Source organism: Nicotiana attenuata, chromosome 7 (genome assembly GCF_001879085.1).
Source record: "Nicotiana attenuata strain UT chromosome 7, NIATTr2, whole genome shotgun sequence".
NCBI classification, from domain to species: domain Eukaryota; kingdom Viridiplantae; phylum Streptophyta; class Magnoliopsida; order Solanales; family Solanaceae; genus Nicotiana; species Nicotiana attenuata.
In genome coordinates this window covers 33438579-33449592 of record NC_031995.1, presented here as the reverse complement: position 1 = coordinate 33449592, position 11014 = coordinate 33438579, and the positions used below count along the sequence as shown (strand labels likewise).

The following is an 11014-nucleotide window of genomic DNA, read 5'->3' as shown; positions in this document are numbered from 1 at the left end:
AAATCGATCCAGTTTGAACACTTCGAACATCTTGTTGAAACCAGAATCACTACCAGAAGCCTCCATTGCAGTGTTGTTAAATTCCTTAAGATTGTTAGAAAATATAACAGAATATAGGGACGAAATAATTAGGCTTTGATAGTGTAGTCACTGTCCTTAAGGAATTTAAGCCTCCCAATTTCGTTGCTTACAGGGATTATGGCAGATTACCTCTTAGGATTTTACAAAGCCTCTGAAACTCGAGCACCAGCAATTAACTCGAATTTTCCACTTGTAACAATTTTAGGTGTAATTGAAGATAGCAGAAAGAGAAGTATACTTTTGTTGACGTTTTTCTGTATGTATTTTTGTTTTAGGAGTAAGAAAGGGTTATTATAACCTTTAGGTGTATGTTAGGACTAACAGACTCAACCTTTGCCAATAGGCACCTTTTAATACCAAAAGTCACCTCTTTTCAAACCCTTTAGGTGTCTGTTAGGACTAACAGACTCAACCTTTGCAATAGGTACTTTAAAAAAAGTTCACTTTTTTAAATAAACGTTTATATTTAAACGTTTTTTATAATTAATAAATTAATAGATGACTAAAAGAAATAAATTTCGGGCTATTTAATTGACCCAAAGCCCCAAGTGCCCAATCTTGACTATTAATAATATAGCCAAATTCTAGTTCCCTCCAAAACATCTTTAAATTATTCAAATCATGTAAGACAAAGAAGTGCTTTTAAACACTTCTTCCTTTCTTTCTTTTTCCAATGAGGGACAAAGCAACCTCTTCTCAAATACTCCCATCAAAACATTAACTAATATAATATTTACAACCAATAGCCATGAGTTTTTTATTTATTTTTCAAATGTCCTATCTATTTCCAATTGGCCTCTTGCATGAAGCCTTAAAGCCAAGTGTTGAATGGCCTTGACAAATGGCTATGCAAATCTACCATATGTCTTTATGCATGGAAGACAAGATACACTTGTCAATATTGGAGCCAAGTGGACTAATATAATGGGACAAGTGTCAAAAGACTTTCGACACTTGTCATACATGCAACCTCCTTAATTGCCTATAAATAGGTTATGGATTAGGCATCATAATCACTCAATCTTAACCAAGAATCCATCTTGCTAATCATTACTTTTCTTCCTACAACATTCTTTGATTTCTGTAACAATTACAGAAAATACCTTCATCTTCTTTTCTTTCTGGGCAACTGTTTTGTGCAAATTCTAAACTTCCGCCACGAGTACACGTGTTTGGAGGTGCCGTGGAACCTTGGGGAGCGGCCGGCCTTAACGATTTGCACCTAGTCGGACCGAAATCGCTTTCAAGGCAGTGGCTTGCCACGACACAGTATTTTTGATATATTGTTCTTCTTTCCTTCTTGTTCTTAGTCAATATTATCTACTCATTTTTCTTACAGAGTTTGCCGAGGAAGATAAGAGATTGAGGGAGAGGATTGATGTCCGTAGTTATATTCGGTTTCTGTAGCGTATTTTGATATCCTTGATTTGCAATCAAATACATGCAGTACAATCATGATAAAGAATAGGCAGAGCAGCTAATCTGAGAGGAAATGTCTACTACGCCCACTTACAATCTGAATAGAAAAAAATTAGGGATGGCAAAATGGTTAAAAGAAAACAGTTAACCATTCATATTATCCACTAAAAAATGGGTTAGATAATGAACTTTTTAAAAACGGCCAAATATGGATAAGAACCATATTATCCATTTTGAAAATAGATAACCAATTAGTAACCAACGGATAACCAATAGGTCTAACTTTTACATTTGTAAAGCCTCAAATTGGAGATTCCTCAAGTTAGGGAGACTAAGAATTCTCTCAAAAGTAATCATATACAAGAAGTCATGAATAACCCATATTATCCGCCGGTTAACCCGTTTTTTATTTGTATTAAATATGGGTCGGTTTGGATAATTGATCCATTTTTTCATTACCCGTTTTCGATCCGAACCATATCCGGCCTGACCCGCCCGTTTGCCACTCCTAAAAAAAACTTACGGATTCATAAAGTTGTCCTTGACTTTCCTGTTGCTTCCTTTCTTCGAGGGTAATAGCATGTTGTTGGGCTTGAACGACCCAATGACACTCTTAACATGGTGTGATATTGTCCGCTTTGGGCCAAGCCCACACGATTTTTCCGAAAAGGCTTCACACCATTAAGAGATCCCTACACCTTATATGTAGACTCTCAATCTTTTCAGCTACCAATGTGGGACTTTGTTCGCACTTCCAACAATCTCCCCCTCGAACTAAGTTCCGCGTGGCCCACTACCACGATCCACGGGTCAATTTTCGAGATTCACTGTGTGCCACCCACATCGTTAGAGTATTATGGCAACCGAAGCCCGCAACTAGCTTCTTCTTGTGTGTGCACCGCCCTGCACCATCACTCCGCCATCTCCATACTCGTTCCGCTGATATCAGTTGTTGGGCTTAAACGGCCCAATGACACTCTTAACATGGTGTGATATTGTCCGCTTTGGGCCAAGCCCGCACGGTTTTTCCCAAAAGGCCTCACACCATTAAGAGATCCCTACACCTTATATGTAGACTCTCAATCTTTTCAGCTACCAATGTGGGACTTTGTTCGCACACCCAACACATGTAAACAACAATAGTTTGTCTGTTCTGGGTCTAAAGTACAGTTGAATAATGAAAAAAGCGTAGATCTGAAACCTAAATTGCAAGATCTAATTTCAAGAGCAGCTAAATCCAAGTTAAATTTCGGGCTACTAGTCTAATTTTGAAAAAGATGATCAACCAATTCTTAAAGCTTAGTGTATGGAACTCCAAAATTGGTTTGGGTATTGATAAAACAAAACATTGGAAACTATCAATTGGCTTACCAAAACTTCCAATTTGATTTTCAACGCACTCTAACAAAACTATTCTCATTCTCAGCAAACCGCCAAAAACCAGAAGAAACAACACAGGAACAGAATTTACAGCAATGACCTAGGGTCTTTGCAACTTCCAGCTGCAACTTTTGCTTTCACTTTTCAAAATTTGAGGGTAACAAAGACTCATCTTTAGCTGGTAATCAAGCATAGAAAGACATAATTCAAAGGAATACAGAGGCAAAGTTGCAGCATCTTGCCTTCAACAGGTTAATAGAAAATTGCATACTAAACAGAGGCTCTTGACCTTGTACTATATAATTTTACCCTTTACAGTTCTTGCATTTGTACAGGGGTTCCCAGTTTACTAAAAAACGCTAAAGCTTCAAATAATAGATGAGAGTAAAGTTGAAGTGTATGCTTTGAATTGAATATAGCTCATTGATCTGCATTTATCCCAAAAATTCGAACCTTGTGCATGTTTGGAAATTTGGCAACCACCAGTATAAAAACTGCGAATGTGTTGAAGAACAGCATCGGGTGCTGATAGTCAGTTGTATGTGAAGCGATCAAGTACCTATTGAATGAAGCAAGTATTTGAACATATCAGTAAATGCACCTCATCGAAAAGGTGAGATCGTCTTAAACAAGCACGAAAGATCATTTAAAACAAAGAACAAATTTTCTCGAGGAAAGAAAGAAGAGAGTCCACTGTGTGTCTGTACTCTGTAGCAGAGACCAAACAAATGGCCAATAAATCAAGTCCTATCAATAACATTAGAACAAAGGCTGCATTCATTGTTACTTGGGAGTATAATAGATGAGGACAGGGGCCATCTCCCCTTCCTTTTTATCATCTCAGCTTTCTTTAAACTTGCCAAGCATTTGTATATACACCTTAAGTGCAGCAAGATCATGCATATGTGGAAGTATCATTTACAAGACAGAATACCATTCAATTAGTACCAAACATATGCTTCAAATTCACATCCTTAAGAGTCTCGCATTTAAGATGTCAACCCTGGTGTAGCAGAACTCAACTTTCAATTAAATAGATTAAGGCAATTGAGTAACAGAAATATATATTGGTTTGTTCACAAGATGGTAGTAGTACAAGTAAAAGTCAATTGAGAAGCAAAAGTAGCATTAATAAGCCTTTGAGACCAAAACTTCTATCAGCAGACAATAGACATACAACAACATTTAACCCAGTGATTTCCCACAAGTGGTGTCTGGGAAGGGTAGTGTGTACGCAGACCTTGCCCCTACCTTATGAAGGTAGAGAGGCTGTTTCCGAAAGACCCTCAGCTCAAGAACTAGCAGACAATAGACATCATCTCAAGGATTTTTCCATCACTCAAAAGAAACTGAAAAAGAAAAAGAAACTGATCCTTTTTTGGTCAAGTTTACTCCACTTTCACCTTCCAGCTTACCTTTCTTTTCTTTTCTTTATTTTTCCTTTTCGGTTGCAGAGGGTGTAAGTTCAGAGAGGCTGTTGTGGAGTATTCTGATTTGCAAACCATTGCAGAAACTGAACTATGGGTATGCTAACTGTTTACTCAGGAAAATGCTAGAAGACCTAAAACTTATGGGACTATCCATCTTTTTGTATCTCTTTCTGTTCCATTCAAGAAGAAAATCATATCATTCTAAACAAATAAGAAGTTGACCTTGACTAAACAGGTCGATAGTCTTTTTAAGAAGTATTGCAATAATAAAGAGAATGTTCAACATCATCATTTAATTGGCATAAAGTAAAATGAGACTTAGGATTTTCTAAGTTATGTTCCTTAGTGACTCACCTAAAGAGGAGAAAGGAAGAGGAAAAGCAACAGCATGTCTTTATGGATATACATACATGTATGTTCAGAGAAAAGAAACTAGGCAAAATAGATAAACAGCCCCTCAAAGTTGGCTCCAGTTTTCATTTTGACACCTCCACTAAGATAAGTACCTATTGCACACTGCAACAAAGTTGATTGGAACTACATCTATGTTTCCTAACATATGAATAAATCAAAAAAGCCACAAAAGTAACATATCTGGATAATCAAATAAAGTCATAAAAACTCAAGTCAAAAAGATTCCATAATAACCAAATCAAATACTTATATTATTCAAATTGATAGGCTATCGGGAATACATGATTTTAGGTTATGGTTTCTAATACGGCTTCCACCAGAAACTGTTTATAGCATTAGATCTAGAGAATTACCTCAGATTAAAGTGATATTTTGTTGGAGAAGCTACGATTTCAGCACAATTATATTGCATACACTTATTGTGTGTACGCGGAAGATATACAAGCTTATATAATTACTAGTTCCACATCAAATTATTCCTGCAATGCATAAAGGACCAGTTGGACTGATAGTTTAACCAATCACACCACAAAAACCAGAAAACAATAGCTTTTCTAGTTCAATATCCAGTCCCAGATCAAAAGAAAAGTTTAGCATGAACAATGTTATGTGACAAACCAAGGCAATAATGGTCTGAAGATTTCACTCTTACAGTACACGATTGCAGATTTTCTAGGTCCTTTTGTTCTTTTATGCAGATCTCACTGAATATCAAATGTTGTTTCATTTTTAGTTCCCTTCCTTTTAAAGTAGAACACACTGCTACAGCAACTAACCATTATACATTATGCTGTTTCAAGTACAGCATCTCGCTTGGCCACAATAGATGAAGCTTTACATATAACTCTTTCATGCTTTATATTATTGGGGATTTCTTTTCCAATATCTGCCTTACATACTTACATACAGGTCAATATCAAATTAAAGGGTAAAGGTACCGGAGGCCTCAAACTCACCCGGAATTGGAGAATGAAATAACAAAGGAAAAAGAAAAAGAGATCTGCCTTTCATATAGCTGAACCAATGCTCATCAGTTCACTTCTTTAACTCAAAGACTCCAACTAACTTTTTCTATAACCAAGAAATCCATTGTTTCCTACTTCGATACTCGGTGGATAATGGTCCATCGTCCTACTCTTCTCCACTTATATATCAGACTTGGTTCACAGTAGAATTTAACTCGTGACGTGCGCCTCAAATCCCCAAACTAACTTAAGCCCCAAACTACCAATTTGCTGTTAAAAGCTATGTTAATTAGCACATCAGTCTTCTAGCTGATGCTCATAATTGCATCCTGCTACAACCTCCATACACAAATTATATGTAATATATGCTTAGTTCACTAAGATTGTAAATATGTGCCCTATTATTAATCCACAGAATTAAGGGGTCGGTTAGTTTGTTGATTACTTATAGAGAGATTATAAATTCCACACACGGTAGATATGTGCCCTATTAGTAATCCACAGCATCAATGATTTCATAGCCAAAAAGCCCAACAAATGATTTACACTTAAAAAATGAATACTTACAGCACCACAGGGACAACTGTCAGAAACTTCCTATTGGGAGTAAGCTGCTTTCCATTATCCATTTGCTCCCACCAAGTCAACCTGTTGTAGATACCCTGGTCTTCAGCAAATGGTGTTCCCTTCTTCCAGTGAAAAAAGTGATACGTGACCTAAAGGGAAAAGACAAGATTATGCACAAATGAGATAGAGAAGGCAGCTAGGTGCACAACAAGCTTCCCAACCCTGTTATATCACTGGTTAATTTCACAATCTTTTCTATAATTCAGATTTCAGAGGAATAACAAAATTTAGTACCAGAACAGAAAAAACAAATTATCGCCTTGATAAGCTAGTATGTTACCCATTTATCTCTTCTTTAATCTTAGACTTTTGCTAGGTTTAATCGATAAAATAGTGCATTTACTGTGGTTTACTCCCATCTCACAGGTCTATGTGATTTAGAAGTAATTGGGAAAGAAATCAAGTGAAAACAAGTCAAAAAGGAGCTCAAATGAAGAACTGGAAATCCGACCAACAGAGTACCCTTCGCAAATACGAAGTCTGGCCGCGAACGCAAAGGTCAACCAGTCAACAACCCTTCGCAAACGCGAAGGACCGGCCGCGGACATGAAGAAGGTTTTCTGGCAGAACTGGGCAGAACACTTTGCGAGCGCGAAGAAGGTTTTCTGGGCAGAAATGAAATTTCACATTTTTTATCCCAAAACACATAAAACTCGGCCTAGCTCGTTTTGCAAGATATCTGGGGCAGAAAATACAAGTTTTGGAGAGCTAGGGTTCTACACCAGACTTGGGGATTGCAGATTTAAAGTCCTTCGATGATAAATTCTTAATCTTTAGCCCATTTCTTTAATTTCTTGCTTTGTATTGAATATCTAAGTGTTAGTATTTCATTCCATTATTTGATTCTTGTTTATGGAAATACTCATTATTCAAGTTTGGATTAAAGCTCTTATTATGCTTATGAATTGAATGATTTTTATTAATTCTGAAGTGAGTTGATTATTTCTTTAATTATTTTTTTTTATTGTTTCCAAAGTGATTAGCTAACCCTACGACTTGCCCATTAACTTTGGTTTAAATCTTGAAAAAGGCAAATTCGGGGTTGGGAAAGATTAATTAACAAGAACTTGAGGTGTTAACCCTTATTTTATAGATTCTACCTAGGGATAGGATTGAACTACTTGTAACCACATTCGGATGTACTTAATTCTCTTAATTATTTTAGAGATAATTCATGTCTTGTTAGTTTTCGGAAGAAGCTAATGTAGAATTATAATCCGAGGCTAATTAACTTAAACTCGCTCGTATTTATAAAATCGTGAAATATATTGGATCGTTACGTGAGCTTTGAGTGTGATTCCCCTTGTATCAATGCTTGTAGCCATTGATCATTTTACTTGCTTTCTAGGTTAGTTTACATTTCCGCATTAGTCATAATATTTTCCCTAAACCCTTATTAGTGTTTGGCTTAGCATAAAGCCACAGCAATAACTCTCTTACTTGCCTAATCGCCTACAGATTGTTCCCTGTGGTATTCGACACTGACTCATAGTTGGGAAAATTATATTGCATGCGACCGTGTATACTTACTCTTTGAGGAGTGGATTTGGACGTTACCACACCTACTAAATTTCTTAGGTATGAAGTATCTTAATATTTTTCATGGAATATAACAGAGCACACAAGTCAAATATATTTCCACAAAATGGTAGTAAGAAAAGCTTTAGCCACTATAAGGGAAGGTACTAACACCATAATGGATGATGATAAATTTCATAGACTCACGGTTTTAGCTTTTCTTTATGGGTAAAAAAGAAATGGGATCATATAGGATCGAAGGGATAAGACTCAAGGTTTTAACTTTTAAGTTAGCCAAAACAATTCTCTTCTGGGAAAAGGTTCCCTAGAATATGGTGGTATTTGTTTAGAAGTCATTCAAAATTAAAATATACTTCTGAACAAGAGACAATGTTTTGTGCAAAGATGTTACCCATTCTTTAAAGTAAAGTTATTTTTTATGAAAAGGTGTCATCCAATCTTAAAGGGTACATCTGTTCTTGCAAAGGTATGTTCGTTACCATGTTGAATCTCTAGAAATACCTACCGCACCGAAAAATCTAAACTTGATTTTCCTTTTTTGACAAGGTAATAAATTTTATAAAAGAAGGGCAAGTACATGCTTGTATACAAGGAGTATACCGAAAAGTAAAAAACCTTATAAAAAGACATGGTTTTCTACGGATAACACTCAATCATCTATACAAATAGGAACCTCATGGGTGTACCAAAAATAGATAAGGGAAAAGAGGCTATTCCTCAAGTGTACAAGATCTTTCTCTACTCCATCAAAAGCTCTCATATTCCTCACTCCAAACAACCCACATGAGTGCTAGAGGAGCAATACCCCAAGCTCTACATCTTCTCTTCTGTCTTTTGAAGACCCAATATAGCTTCTTTCACCATGCCCGACATCACCCAATCGATACCAAACCAACTAAAAATCCCCCCTCCCCCTCCCCCCCAAAAAAAAGAAGCTGTCCGACAATGTAAAAGGAGGTGATTCATATTTTATTCCCCATGAAGCACCAACTAACACGAGTAGTCTTCCTCTTCCTAAAATTCTTCACCGTCAAAATTACCCGTCTTGTAGCTAGTCAAGTAAAAAATACACCTTTCTTTATAACCTGGGATTCCATACTGTATTATGTGGAAAGACCGGCTCCTCCCTAGTTAGAAGCTTCTCATAATAACAACAACAAACACGGTGTAATCCCACGTAGAAGCTTCTCATAATATGACTCAAAGAAAACGTCATTTTCCCCGGCACTCCATCTCCGCGCAACATTGTCTATCTTGCGAAACTTGTTGATTCTGAAGGAGTCCAAGCAAGTTTTGAAATTCTTCTACCTCACAGATATGCAAATTCCTTCTAAACCTCACACTCCATTGCACTTCTTCCCCTTGTAGACTCCACGTCCTTTAGACAGACATCTTCTTTTGACTTGAACTATTGTACATATTCGAATATGTGATTCTCAAAGCATTGTTCCTGCACCACCTATGCTCCCAAAAACTAATCCTCCTCCTGTCCCCTACCCTAAATGTGATGGTCTCATTAAACTCTTCCTACCCCTTTAAGTGAAATATTATACATATTCGGATATGTGATCATCCAAAGTGTATTTATCAACTCCTACAAAAACAGTTGAGAGAATTAACAGTTGAAACTTCTTTTTTGAGTGCACATTAGAAGATTCCGGAGTGATTTTGCTGTATATTTGGGAGTAAGACGTCACTTTGCTATTTGCACCTACTCTGAAGACAACGCATTCCATAGCATGACTTGAATCGATCTTCAAGTCCAAAACTCTATCTATTCTTCTATTTTTAACCATTGTCTTGTTTGTTGATTAAATGTTCTTCTTAATATTATAATCTCTGAAAACATTCCAACAGAATAAAGGTACTGATTCACTATATACTCCTTATGCCACGGACCGGTGACATTTGAGAATCACAAGGACCGTAGGTATGGACCTGAATGACCTGCAAATTCAATCAAACTAGAAGCCGGGATTTAAGTAGGCATAGGTGGGTTATCACACAGCTCTTCCAACAGAAAGCCCATCTAAGAACGAGTCCCTCCCAAAATTCCAGATTTCCAAAATGATACTTAATAACATAATCATGAACGGATAGTCCTAAATCAGATCACAAATATTAGCGAATTGGAATCATAAAAGCATCCACATATTAGGAAAAAACAGGCATAGATAAAAGGTCGTACAAGGAAATGAGAGAGATTGACGATGGTCCAAGCTATGCCGGGTGAGACGCCAAAGACAGAAAGCACAGCCATCCACGAGAAGAAAAGAATGAATATGTAAATGGTCCAGACCCCAGGGTAGGTGAACCACTCAGTGTTCCGATTCAGATCCGTCGTAGGAGCAGCCCGCACATAATAATTCGCCATCCAAATGGATCGAAAAATACTTTCTATCCCCACCGTCTGTAGTTAAACGTTAGTGTGTATATATGAATAAGCAAAGACAAATATGAATTTGAAGAAGAAACCTTTTTATATAAGCAATCGCCAAAGTCAGATGGAAATGGCGATAATTCTCGCACAAAGTCAAGTATAAGGGAATGGGAATGGGTACAACTGTTCAAGGAAAGGAGGCTGGCTGCGATTGGTAGGGGGTGGTGGGACCGCTAAGGGGCCTTCATCTCTGCTTCTTTTAAACAGATGAAAGAAATTCTTTCCCCTTTTTTTTTTTCTCAAAAAATGATAGATAGATATTTTTAGTCCTTTAACTTCTTTTTCCTTTTTTTTGGTTATTCTTTTTTATTTCAGCAAATAGCAATAAACTAGGTCCAACTAATTGTGGGGGGAAGTACACAAGTAACATTTTTTAGAGCTACTATATTTGATATGCAAAATGGAGCTGGAGATGCGAGTTAGTTAAATAGTGAAGCCACGTCGGCGGAAGCAGTTAAAAGTTAGTTAATTAGTTGAAATGGAAGTCTGTTCAGTCAGTTAGAATAGGCTGCACAATTCAATTAACCTAATTCTATAAATGATGTCATTGTACACATTACAAAGATATTAGAAAAGCTATTACATTTCTCTCTGTTTCTACTCTCTTCGTCTTCTTCTTTTCGATCTCCATTGCTTATAATCTCGAGCTTCTCGACAAGCTCCTGACTTAGCTGCTCGATCCTCGAACTCTTCACTGAGTTCCTGCAATTGAACTATTA

General features: G+C 36.9%; 1 protein-coding gene across 1 annotated transcript; it reads right to left on the bottom strand.

Moving 5' to 3' along the window:
* LOC109228918 (uncharacterized protein C119.09c-like) lies at positions 2967 to 10485 on the bottom strand. Its single transcript, XM_019394179.1, has 3 exons — positions 10044 to 10485; positions 6257 to 6405; positions 2967 to 3439 (listed from the first exon to the last, which is right to left on the bottom strand). The coding sequence occupies exons 1-3, from the start codon at positions 10227 to 10229 to the stop codon at positions 3301 to 3303; spliced, it is 474 nt and encodes a 157-aa protein (XP_019249724.1). The 5' UTR covers positions 10230 to 10485; the 3' UTR covers positions 2967 to 3300.

What these genes read in the sequence shown, in the direction of transcription:
- LOC109228918 (XM_019394179.1), bottom strand. Translation starts at nt 10,229, where the DNA reads ATGGCGAATTATTATGTGCGGGCTGCTCCTACGACGGATCTGAATCGG. An exon ending in TCAATCTCTCTCATTTCCTT is followed by an intron (nt 6,406 to 10,043) that starts GTACGACCTTTT and finishes TTTTCCCTTTAG; the next exon opens with GTCACGTATCACTTTTTTCA. An exon ending in ACAGTTGTCCCTGTGGTGCT is followed by an intron (nt 3,440 to 6,256) that starts GTAAGTATTCAT and finishes TTCATTCAATAG; the next exon opens with GTACTTGATCGCTTCACATA.